The sequence below is a fragment of the Neoarius graeffei genome, chromosome 13 (genome assembly GCF_027579695.1).
Source record: "Neoarius graeffei isolate fNeoGra1 chromosome 13, fNeoGra1.pri, whole genome shotgun sequence".
Classification (NCBI taxonomy): Eukaryota; Metazoa; Chordata; class Actinopteri; order Siluriformes; family Ariidae; genus Neoarius; species Neoarius graeffei.
The window spans coordinates 71648330-71661396 of record NC_083581.1 but is presented as its reverse complement, the minus strand read 5'-3'; the positions used below and the strand labels follow the sequence as shown (position 1 = coordinate 71661396).

The following is a 13067-nucleotide window of genomic DNA, read 5'->3' as shown; positions in this document are numbered from 1 at the left end:
CTAGCCATGTGTATAATGCTGTGTAAATACTCTGCTTTATGATTCTACCACATATAAAATAATAAGTTGTTCTCCTCCATGCTGTTCCAGGTTTTCATCTGTGTGTCTGATTAGAACGATGTCTGCAGCAGCAGGTAGTTTGAGATGTCGGGGAACTCAACGGATGGATAAATTTCCAACTCGTACGAAAAATCCGTCTTTGTTAGTGTGTAAGGATCTAATCCCATTGAATGGTTTCTATGTCCACTTCTTTTGAGTGTACTTCTTGGTTTTAATAACTTGCTTGTTTGCTGAACACAAACATGGCAATAAGTTCTTGTGTTAATGGACCAGACTCCACTTTTGGATCCTTAATCTCTTTTGACTGAGGATGCCCTGTGTGCATGGTTTGGCTTTTGGGACATCCATACAGTTTTAAATACAAGACCTACAATTACAAACAGTTTGTTTTTATTGTTTTTATTTAATTCCTGGGCTCAGATCTGGAACAAGGAGTGATATCGCATCCCATTAATACACTTTAGAATAGATTATTAGATTCTAATAGAATAGATGAGCCAAAATAATTGGGGATCTTTTTTAATGGGTCCCAACTCTTTACAAGTATGAATAGGTGGGCCTTAAAGTAGAAAAGGTTAAAGGAGATATGTCGAACCATGGCCTCACTTTTTGTTTATAAATGCCTTGAGACCTCAAGAATGGCACAGGAATCGTTTTAAGCATCTCATCTCATTCTCTCTAACCGCTTTATCCTGTTCTACAGGGTCACAAGCAAGCTGGAGCCTATCCCAGCTGACTACGGGCGAAAGGCGGGGTATACCCTGGACAAGTCACCAGGTCATCACAGGGCTGACACATAGACACAGACAACCATTCACACTCACATTCACACCTACAGTCAATTTAGAGTCACCAGTTAACCTAACCTGCATGTCTTTGGACTGTGGGGGAAACCGGAGCACCCGGAGGAAACCCACGCGGACACAGGGAGAACATGCAAACTCCACACAGAAAGGTCCTCGCCGGCCACAGGCCTTGAACCCGGACCATCTTGCTGTGAGGTGACAGCGCTAACCACTACACCACCATGCCGCCCCCGTTTTAAGCATTAACAATAAATTTAATATAGTGATTTTTACGATTAAAATGATTTATATAGGTAGCGGGCTGAGTGAATGACCTTGACATCTGTGACGCCACAGCAGGAAGGCTATTGGTCTCATCTCCATTTCCGCTATACTAAAACACAGAGCTAACTACAACTTTGACCTTCCATTTTGAGCTAATTTATCACCATGCCATGTAGATGTGTTGCTGGCGGGTGCAGCAACACGACAGAAGGTGGATTTATGTTGCATTCATGGCCCAAGAATGCTCAAACTGCAAAGATTTGGACGTGTTTTGTGAGAAATTCACGGGTACATTTTACTGATGACTCGTACGAAACTCTGATCTGTTGAGGAGCATTGGCTGTAAGCCCATACTGAAAGAGGGTGCAGTACCAACAATTAAAGGAAAAGAAAACTACAAGAAAAGGAAAGTAAGTTCAGTTGCACCAGTCCTCCTGGAGTGTGAGCCGAGCAGTAATAGCGGCCTACTCAATATGGAGAAAATGGAGAATGAGTGGACCAGTCGTCAGATTTCTCCGCTGGATATATATATATATATATATATATATATATATATATATATATATATATATATATATATATATATATATACACACTGTGTGCACAATTATTAGGCAAGTGAGTACTCTGACCCTACCATTATTTCTATGCATATTTTCCAACCGCAAGCTAGATACACTTGAATGCTAATTGGATTTAAGCATTCTCAGGTGGTATTTATTTGTGTAATGATGGAGGGTGTGACCTAAAGTCATTAATACCCTATATTAAGGTGTGCATAATTATTAGGCAGCTTCTTTATCTCAGGCAAAATGGGCCAAAAAAGAGATTTAACAGACACTGAAAAGACAATAATTGTAAAATGCCTATCAGAGGGATGCAGCACTCTTGAAATAGCTAAGCTATAGAAATGTGAGCACAGAACAATCAAACGTTTTGTTGCAAATAGTCAACAGGGTCGCAAAAAATGTGTGGAGAAGAAAAGACACAAATTAACCGCAAAAGACTTGAGAAGGATTAAACATGAAGCTACCAGGAACCCATTATCCTCCAGTGCCACAATATTCTAGAACTGCAACCGACCTGGAGTGTCCAGAAGGACAAGGTGTTCGGTGCTCAGAGACATGGCCAAGGTAAGGAAGGCTGAAACACGACCACCACTAAACAAGACTCACAAGTTGAAATGTCAAGATTGGGCCAAGAAATATCTGAAGACAGATTTTCCAAAGGTTTTATGGACGGATGAAATGAGAGTGACTCTGGATAGACCAGATGGATGGGCCCATAGCTGGATAACTAATGGACACAGGGCACTTTGACTCAGACACCAGCAAGGTGGTGGAGGGGTAATGGCATGGGCTGCTATTATTAAGGATGAGCTAGTTTGACCATTTCAGGTTGAAGATGGACTTAACATCAACTCCCAAACCTACTGCCAGTTTCTAAAAGATACATTCTTCAAGCAGTGGTATGGGAAGAAGTCTGCATCATTCAAGAAGGCCATGATTGTTATGCAGAACAATGCACCATCACATGCACCCTAGTACTCCACTGCTTGGCGAGCCCGCAAAGGCCTTAAAGATGACAAAGTAATGACATGGCCCCCTTCCTCACCTGACTTAAACCCTATTGAGTACTTGTGGCCCCTTCTTAAGCATGAGATTTACAGCGAGGGAAGACAATACACCACTCTGAATAGCATTTGGGAGGCCGTGGTTGCTCCTGCACAAAAAGTTGATCGTCAACAAATCAAAAAACTAACAGACTGGATGGAAGGCTCATGGCAGTTATTGAAAAGAAGGGTGGCTATATTGGTCACTGAATATTTTTGAAATGCTAGAAGTGTTTATTTGTTAATTCTGAGTTGTTTATTTGTTACACTGAAAATTAAAATAAACAAGTGAGATGGGAAACTTTAAGCTTTTCATTTAGTTGCATAATAATTCTGCACACTAAATGTTGCCTAATAATTGTGCACACTTGTATATTCCCCTGAGAAGGCCTAAACTCCCCTTTCCTTTGTTAATCATTCTGGTTTTAGGTTTATTAACAATTTGGATTGACTGAGAGCACTGTATTTGTTCAACGATAAAATTAATCATCAGGAATACAACTTGCCTAATAATTGTGCACACAGTATATATATATATATATATATATATATATATATCCATCTTACCCGTCTGTGTTCTCGCTTCTTGAAGGCCGATCTTGTGGCCAATTGTTTTGAAACAATCTGACTTTTAGTCCTTCGTTCAGTTCTTCCTTCATTCACTTCTCCCACGTAAGGGCAAGATATTGCTGCTGAGGCAAGCATATCCAGCGGGGGGGAAAAATACGCTTGCCTCAGCAGCAATATCTTGCCCTTACGTGGGAGAAGTGAATGAAGGAAGAACTGAACGAAGGACTAAAAGTCAGATTGTTTCAAAACAATTGGCCACAAGATCGGCCTTCAAGAAGCGAGAACACAGACGGGTAAGATACGACTTGCATTTGGTTTCATCACAACAACAACAACAACACTCGTTGTTTACCTGCATTTAGATTAATACATATAACTTGTATTGTGTGTTTAAGTTACCGGTATAAGATTATTTAATTTGCTTCAGAATGTGATTGTCTCAGTTCATCTGATTATTTAATTAACCTTTTACATTTTATCAGTGAAAATGCATGCATGTACATGAATGTTGCATAAATTATAACGCCTATCCTGTTTTAATGAGAGTCACATGAGACCGTCAGTTAAATTCCATCCAATTCTCTAGACGGCTTTCTTCTCTGGCTTTATTTCGTAAGGTGGAGGCCTCCGTGGCCGACATGTTACTATCGGATTCACTTTCCAATGGTTCGAACTGATACGGTTCTATGTGTATAACAGTAGCATGTACACACACTCCAATTTCAGGACTATCACAGTCAGATGTATTACTATTTGAGGAATCCGAAGAATCTCCAATAAATCCGAACCAAGAGGCTATTGCAACCACTCTCGCCTGCCGAGTCTGGCTTTGGTCTATAGCACCGGTTACCGCTGTGACGTCACGCACTCAGGGCTGGCTGGCTTAGCGGGGCAGCTCCAATGCCAACTTTGCGGTCGATTTTAACTCTCAAAAATATATATTTTTAAAATTCCCATTTATGCAGCATACAAGAGTCAAGGATGGATATACTATCCACTCAGAAATGTATTTAAAAATAAAGGTTCTGCGTATCTTCTTTAAGAACCCCTGGCCTACGGGAAATGAATAATGTCTTGGATTAGCACTAATACCATGTTTTGGAAAATCGTAAATGTTGTCTTGGGCCCCTCTGGGGTGTCACCAGTCCGTGTGCAAAGTATGGAGTTACCGTATGTGCATCCAGCTGTGTTGATTTGCATAGATGAACAGACAGAGAGACAGACAGCCTTCCTTTAGTAATATAGATTAGCTACCCTATCAGTTTTCCGAATCAGTTTTCCTTACCGCTCATGCTACTGCTGTTCTCAAAGGAACAAAATTCCTCAAAACTCCAACATACAGCAGCATCCGAAAATTTCACGGAGTTAGTGTCCGTTATTTTCTATGGCACCTTTTCTGGTGACTATTATCATCCCCACACAAGTTACCGTCGAAAATACTCACTGGTTCACATACAGTGGGGCAAAAAAGTATTTAGTCAGTCACCAATTGTGCAAGTTCTCCCACTTAAAAAGATGAGAGAGGCCTGTAATTTTCATCATAGGTATACCTCAACTATGAGAGACAAAATGAGAAAAAAAAATCCAGAAAATCACATTGTCTGATTTTTAAAGAATTTATTTGCAAATTATGGTGGAAAATAAGTATTTGGTCAATAACAAAAGTTCATCTCAATACTTTGTTATATACCCTTTGTTGGCAATGACAGAGGTCAAACGTTTTCTGTAAGTCTTCACAAGGTTTTCACACACTGTTGCTGGTATTTTGGCCCATTCCTCCATGCAGATCTCCTCTAGAGCAGTGATGTTTTGGGGCTGTCGCTGGGCAACATGGACTTTCAACTCCCTCCAAAGATTTTCTATGGGGTTGAGATCTGGAGACTGGCTAGGCTACTCCAGGACTTTGAAATGCTTCTTACGAAGCCACTCCTTCATTGCCCGGGCGGTGTGTTTGGGATCATTGTCATGCTGAAAGACCCAGCCACGTTTCATCTTCAATGCCTTTGCTGATAGAAGGAGGTTTTCACTCAAAATCTCACGATACATGGCCCCATTCATTCTTTCCTTTACACGGATCAGTCGTCCTGGTCCCTTTGCAGAAAAACAACCCCAAAGCATGATGTTTCCACCCCCATGCTTCACAGTAGGTATGGTGTTCTTTGGATGCAACTCAGCATTCTTTCTCCTCCAAACACGACAAGTTGAGTTTTTACCAAAAAGTTCTATTTTGGTTTCATCTGACCATATGACATTCTCCCAGTCCTCTTCTGGATCATCCAAATGCTCTCTAGCAAACTTCAGACGGGCCTGGACATGTACTGGCTTAAGCAGGGGGACACGTCTGGCACTGCAGGATTTGAGTCCCTGGCGGCGTAGTGTGTTACTGATGGTAGCCTTTGTTACTTTGGTCCCAGCTCTCTGCAGGTCATTCACTAGGTCCCCCCGTGTGGTTCTGGGATTTTTGCTCACCGTTCTTGTGATCATTTTGACCCCACAGGGAGAGATCTTGCGTGGAGCCCCAGATCGAGGGAGATTATCAGTGGTCTTGTATGTCTTCCATTTTCTAATAATTGCTCCCACAGTTGATTTCTTCACACCAAGCTACTTACCTATTGCAGATTCAGTCTTCCCAGCCTGGTGCAGGTCTACAATTTTGTTTTTGGTGTCCTTTGACAGTTCTTTGGTCTTGGCCATAGTGGAGTTTAGAGTGTGACTGTTTGAGGTTGTGGACAGGTGTCTTTTATACTGATAACGAGTTCAAACAGGTGCCATTAATACAGGTAACGAGTGGAGGACAGAGGAGCCTCTGAGACCCCGTCCACACGTAGCCGGGTATCTGCTAAATCGAAGATATTTTTCTACGTTTTGGCCTGTCATCCACATGAAAACACATCAAAAACGAATATTTAAAAAAAGTCCGGGCAAAGTGAAGATTTTTGAAAACTCCGTGTATGCCTTTTCGTGTAGACAGAGATAACCGGAGTTTTGCGTTTTAGAATGTCACAATCTGCGCAAAAAAAATGACAACAAATCTGCCCTGACGTCAAACGTGCGACCTTTGTTTACTGCAGAAGCCAGATTAAGCATGGACTTAAGCTAGCCGCACACCACAGCAATCCACGCGGTACCGAACCGACTCATTTCAGAGCCGACTCCCGACAGGGCACGCACATATCCCCCGACTGTTGACGAGTGCAGTCGCAATTGAAGCGACACGTGACAACTTAATAGCTTTGTGATTGGCTATTGGATATAGTTACTGTTAAATCCAACACTTGAAGATGCTACAGGCTGAATTACAAATGACACAACATGCAATATGTAGCGCACTATCTAGGCTGCATGAGCTATTATTTCCAACCTTAAATAGTGCACTTATATAGGGGAGTTAAAGCGATTTGGAATTCAGCCACACAACTTGAGCAGAGTGGCTTTCCAGCCCACTGTGTCTATGGATAAAGCTTCAGTCTATGGAATTACAGTATATACCTGCATTAGGTGCTACCAACACATCTACAGGTTTGGAATGCTTATGAATGTGATTGAAAACGCAGATGTTCGGTTATGTGTGGAAGGGATTTTTTTCGAAGACGAGGTGGTGTGGATAAAACATTTTTATAAATGGGGGGGGGGGGGGGGGGGGAATGTTCGGTTTTAAAAATACCCGGCTACGTGTGTACATGGCATTAAAGAAGTTGTTACAGGTCTGTGAGAGCCAGAAATCTTGCTTGTTTGTAGGTGACCAAATACTTATTTTACCGAGGAATTTACCAATTAATTCATTAAAAATCCTACAATGTGATTTCCTGGATTCTTTCCCCCCATTCTGTCTCTCATAGTTGAAGTGTACCTATGATGAAAATTACAGGCCTCTCTCATCTTTTTAAGTGGGAGAACTTGCACAATTGGTGGCTGACTAAATACTTTTTTGCCCCACTGTAAATACATAGTGAGCAGAGAGAAATTAAATGACCGCTCATTCCTTCCAGAACTCCGCGTTTCCAAAAAGTCAATTCATCATGTGGCGTGTTTTCATTATTCACCAGCCACCATCACAACACCACTTAACTCCAGCACCAGCACGGGACGAGAACAATCAGGCGGTTGATAAGGACCTCACAGTTCCCTTTCTCCTTCCTGTTTGTTTTGGCCTGCAGATCTGAGTAAACAAGATAAACAATCCAAGCCAATACAGCTATTGTTGAGCTGTCAGTCAGGAGCAGACGGTACTTACGGGTCACACATCCACTCGAGTAAAAGAACACAGACTCCAGAGTAGGCCATGAAAAAGAGACAGATGTGGGACACTTGTTATGCACTAGATATATTCACTATTGCCACTATTGCCACTTGGTTGGTGTGTTCATAAAAAAATCAGTGTTATCATCTCACCTATGATATGCGTCCTCACTTGGTTCCCATAGCAACAGTGTCACGGATTTCACTTCCTGTTTTGGTCTAGTCTCAACACTTGGTTCTTTTGCTTGATCGTGATTGTATTCACTTAAATTACTGGATCACTCACTGTTTGCAGTTGAGTGCAAAAGTTTGTGTGCCCTTATGTTTTTTTTATGGAAAAAAAGGTATAGGATGTGCCTTTGTTTAAGAAATAATATGCAGCAAATATTTCCAAAATCAACAAATATATTTTCAAAAGAAAATCTACCGTGATACTTTTGAAGTAAGTAACGTATGACATTCAGATAACATTCAACTTCAGGATAAATATGTCGAGAAGGATGGCTAAAGCCGTGGGGGCCAAATATAACAAATGAAAAGCAGTTAAACAAAAATAAAAATACATGTTTGAACTAATGCTTTTTTGGGGGTATTAATATTTTAACGTAGCCTGCGTGACAATTCACTAAATGTTGTGTTGCTTTCTTCTTCACTTTAACACTGGCGACTCCTTGCAAAAATGTGAAATAAATATCTCCTTATAGAAAGCATCAAAGATTTCATCTCATCTCATCTCATTATCTCTAGCCGCTTTATCCTGTTCTACAGGGTCGCAGGCAAGCTGGAGCCTATCCCAGCTGACTACGGGCGAAAGGCGGGGTACACCCTGGACAAGTCGCCAGGTCATCACAGGGCTGACACATAGACACAGACAACCATTCACACTCACATTCACACCTACGGTCAATTTAGAGTCACCAGTTAACCTAACCTGCATGTCTTTGGACTGCGGGGGAAACCGGAGCACCCGGAGGAAACCCACGCGGACACGGGGAGAACATGCAAACTCCGCACAGAAAGGCCCTCGCCAGCCACGGGGCTTGAACCCAGACCTTCTTGCTGTGAGGCGACAGCGCTAACCACTACACCACCGTGCTGCCCCAAAGATTTCATACATTTAAAAAAAAAAATCTGTTGACACGGAGTATTTGCTTGTTACTACGGAAATGATAACAGATTAGAATGAGTGCATTAATACGTATAAACCTTGAGGGTAATACTACCGTCAGATCTGCTGTTAGAGAAAATGAATCAACCTTCTACACTGTCAGAAATAGGGGTACAGTAGGAGTCCATTTCTCTTTCCAAGGTACAATCTACACTAATGTACCCCCTAGGGCTCATTACTGGACCTCATGGTAACTATATGTACCTTTTTAGGGCCAAAAGGGTGCATATATGTTCCCAAGCTGTATATAAAGGGTACAAATAAGAACCATAAATGCAGGCTTGTAGTACTCGAGTCCGACTCATGCCCTAATTCTAAGGACTCGTGACTCAACTCGGACTCGTGCATTAATTGCATTCGGATTCGTAAATTGGAGATGGGGACTCGGATTTTTTCTTTATTTTTTGCAACATGCCATAATAATTTGGCATAAGATATTTATATTTATATCTACATTAATTTTTATACTAATTTCGTACAAGAGAATGCACATTCACCTGTTCATACGTCATGTTCAGGAACAAACTAACGTTCACGGCGCTAAAATGCCTGGAGAGACGCCGCTAGGATTGTCCGCTTTGCTTATACAGACTTCTCGTGCAGTGGGAAAAAATGCACTGCGATGTGTTCCATATGTAGAAGAACTTTCGAGGAGACGACGGTGACGACCTCGAACTTCAATCGTCATTTGGTAAGCTCCACCCAGAGAAGGAAGTGACACGCTATGTTCATTGCTCTGTTGATTGTGGGTGGGGCTTGCTTGCTGAGTGATGAACTAGCTAGTGTTAACCCTCTCTCATGTTACTTGCTTTGTTGATAGTGGGCGGGGCTTGTGTTGGACTCGACTCGGATCAATAGTGGACTCGACTCAGACTCGACTCAAAATTTACTTTAATAACTCGGACTTGAACACTGGAGACTCGAGACTGGACTCGGACTCGAGGCTTCGTGACTCGACTACAACACTGCATAGAGGGTACTGTCCCAGTGACAAGCCGTTGTACCGCGAAAGGTGCCAAAATGTACTTTATTTTCTGAAAGTGGAACCAATCAGGTCAATAAACTGCATCACTTTAAATTGGATGCATATTCAATTCATGGCATGCTTTATAGATATTTAATAGTTATTCCACGAAATTGAGTCGTACATGAGCTGATAGCCGACTCGGTGCTACGCGCCTTATCGGCTATAAGCCATGTACGACAAGATTGAGTGGAATAACTGTTTTATTTTATCCACATTCACTGGATTTTTGAGAAACAGAGCATTTTTATATTTATTTTTTGCAAATTCGGTAAATAAAAACTTTATACAAAACGTCTGACAAAACCATTACCGCTTAGAAGGTAAACAAACTGGCGAAATGACAGGAACAATTTGTAAAAAATGTGATGATAATAATAATAATAATAATAATGGTTGGTTCAGCAACATGCTCCGCCATTTTGTTTTTCTCTACTCATGGTATATGAGCTGATATCCTAGTAGTAGAGTAGTCAATCAGTCTGCTCATATCCAGTAAATGTGGATAGAATAATATTATTTAATTATGACATCTCATCTCATTATCTCTAGCCGCTTTATCCTGTTCTACAGGGTCGCAGGCAAGCTGGAGCCTATCCCAGCTGACTACGGGCGAAAGGCGGGGTACACCCTGGACAAGTCGCCAGGTCATCACAGGGCTGACTCATAGACACAGACAACCATTCACACTCACATTCACACCTACGCTCAATTTAGAGTCACCAGTTAACCTAACCTGCATGTCTTTGGACTGTGGGGGAAACCGGAGCACCCGGAGGAAACCCACGTGGACACGGGGAGAACATGCAAACTCCGCACAGAAAGGCCCTCGCCGGCCCCGGGGCTCGAACCCGGACCTTCTGGCTGTGAGGCGACAGCGCTAACCACTACACCACCGTGCCGCCATTATGACATCTATTCTTAAATTAAACATTTAATAAATCGACCTCCACTCCACTCTCCAACCCTCCTGTTGTGCTTCTTCTGGCTTCCAGAAGGGGCAGCATTGAAGCTTCTTTTAAAGCAGAGTTATCCAGACTTCACTGCAAGTTTCCAATATCGCTGCAGGTTTAATTCCAACCAAACAATAATCACAAGGTCAAGATGAACTGATTTAACAGGAGGAATAATCTCCTGAAACGAGAGCGGCTGCTGTTTGGTTGGAATGGAAACCTGCAGCCACATCAGCCCTTCTGTGGATATGATTGGTCACCCATGTCTTACAGCCACGTTGTGAACATGTGCGAATGACAGCGTGTGCACCTGTGAGCCTTGTGTGCTGGCGGGATAAACGCCGTTGGACACTGTCTGGCAGGACTGGACAGCATGCGAGAAATGAGGCTCCTCACTGAATGCCAGCTGAACATGGGTTGGAGAAACTGTTTGGGTCTCCAGCTGCGACTCCAGCTTGCATCGCTGAGTTAACTGTAAAAACAATAACACAAATATACACACACACACACACACACAAATCAGCATATATTTCCCAGATTGGTCCTGAAAGCATCGGATTCCTGAGGTTTTGATTAGATTAAAGCGGTGGTTTTGTTCCAACGTGTTCTTACTGTACGGTATGTCTCAGCCAATAAGAGCTTCATAATTCCAGTTCTACAGGCTGGACATGTTTGAGTTTGTTCTCAAATATTGTCTAACAGTGTGTACGTGTGTTCATTGGATCTGTTCCCTGTACTTTGTTCTGGGAGTAGAGTACCGTAAAATGAAGTGTTAAAGAAATAGTTTTGCCTTTTTTCAGTTTAGTGCACTGCATCTGGAGTGTATGAGTGATTACCAAGAAAGAAGATTTTTCCCATAATGAGAAAAGAAACAAAACAAAACAAAAAGTTTATTGAGTTCAGAAGGAAGAATTTGTGGGTCACAGCTCTGGGGTTTGATCCTGAGCTCGGGTTACTGTTTGCGTGTGGTTGTCGATGTTCTCCTCATGGCTGTGTGGGATTCCTCAAGGTTCTCTGGCTTCTTCCCACCTCCCAAAAACACACTGGTTGGTGGACTGGCGACACTAAATTGCCTCAGGATGTTGTGATGGATATGTCCCTAAAGGCCTGGCCCCACAATACCAATAACAATAACTATAATTATAATGATAACTATAAATAAATGGGTCCCCTGCACTTTATGTGGTTGATGCTCACACCAGACCAACAACGACACCTATAGCCCAGACCTGGGTTTATCCGTATTGCTGAGATTGCTTCTAGAGCAATTTTTCCAGGCCTGGACCTGATCCGATAAAACATCTGACCAATCAGGTAATTGTTTACATGTGACGTTGTCTGAGCACGTGCTATTTTTTCCTGGACATTTTTGTACATCCTTGTTGCGTCATAACGTCATGGAATACGTATTCACGGAAAATTAAAAAAATATATAATACAAAGCACGGATCTTTTATGCACAGATATGTGATTATTTTCTGTGAAATATCAATAGTAAATCAATAAAGTGAACATTGCACGCAAGAGATTTTCATAATGAATTTTGGCAGTCCAAAAATTGAAAGCTACACTGCCTTTCAGATTTTTCAAGCGTAGGTCATGAAAAGAATTTTCCCGACACCCCATTATTTTTGTTCAGTGGACCGAAAGCTACTGAATTTGAATCACAGACTTCCAATTTTATTAGCTTTTTTTAACAAACAGAACAATTAATGAATTTAAGGCCACATGGCCCTAAATTCTCCGCTATTTTTTCCTGCTTCACCATGACCCAATTCAAGACACTACATCATGCATCATGTGGTGGGCTTTCCCCGTTCGTGCAAGGCATTGTGGGATACAAATTTGAAACAGGAGAGAAAAATGGAGGACGTGAGTGTGCGAATGAAACGTGAAAGACTGACTACAGTAACGGAAAGAAAGCGAGAAGAAAAGACGTTATGTTATACAAAAGAACTGAAACGCAGGACCAAGCTAATAAATATCGGCGCTCAGCGAGCACCTCGGTGTGATCAGCTGTTCGTTTAGCGACAGAATGATGGAACTGTCAGTGCACGCTCAAAGGTAAACCTGTAGATGGCAGTAATGCAACACTGTGGATGCCAGCTGCTGTACAGTAAAACCCAGAAGAAGAAGAAGGTAAACCTGCGCATGCGCACACGGACTTCCTCTGTCTGCTTGACTGCGTGAAACGAGTGAGTTCATGCACATTGTTTGCTTTAATCCGCTCAAATTAAATAACTTCCCAGCCACAGAACGGCCTGATATTTTGTGAGATATTACAGAAATAAACATATATCACCATGACCACATTTAAGCTTTAATTGTTTTAGACTTCTTAGTATTTTATCTGTGATGCATCATCCGTATG

General features: G+C 41.9%; 1 protein-coding gene across 4 annotated transcripts in view; it reads right to left on the bottom strand.

Annotated features, from left to right (window-relative positions):
* The window catches only part of arhgef25a (Rho guanine nucleotide exchange factor (GEF) 25a), a 301768-nt gene that overhangs the window by 4849 nt on the left and 283852 nt on the right, over positions 1-13067 (bottom strand). For 3 of the 4 annotated variants that reach the window (XM_060938474.1, XM_060938475.1, XM_060938477.1), the window contains one exon: positions 11007-11168. The exons of the other annotated variant lie outside the window; for it this stretch is intronic. In XM_060938474.1, coding sequence (XP_060794457.1) covers positions 11007-11168 — 162 coding nt within the window. The remainder of the gene's footprint in view (positions 1-11006; positions 11169-13067) is intronic. 4 annotated transcript variants of the gene reach the window in all.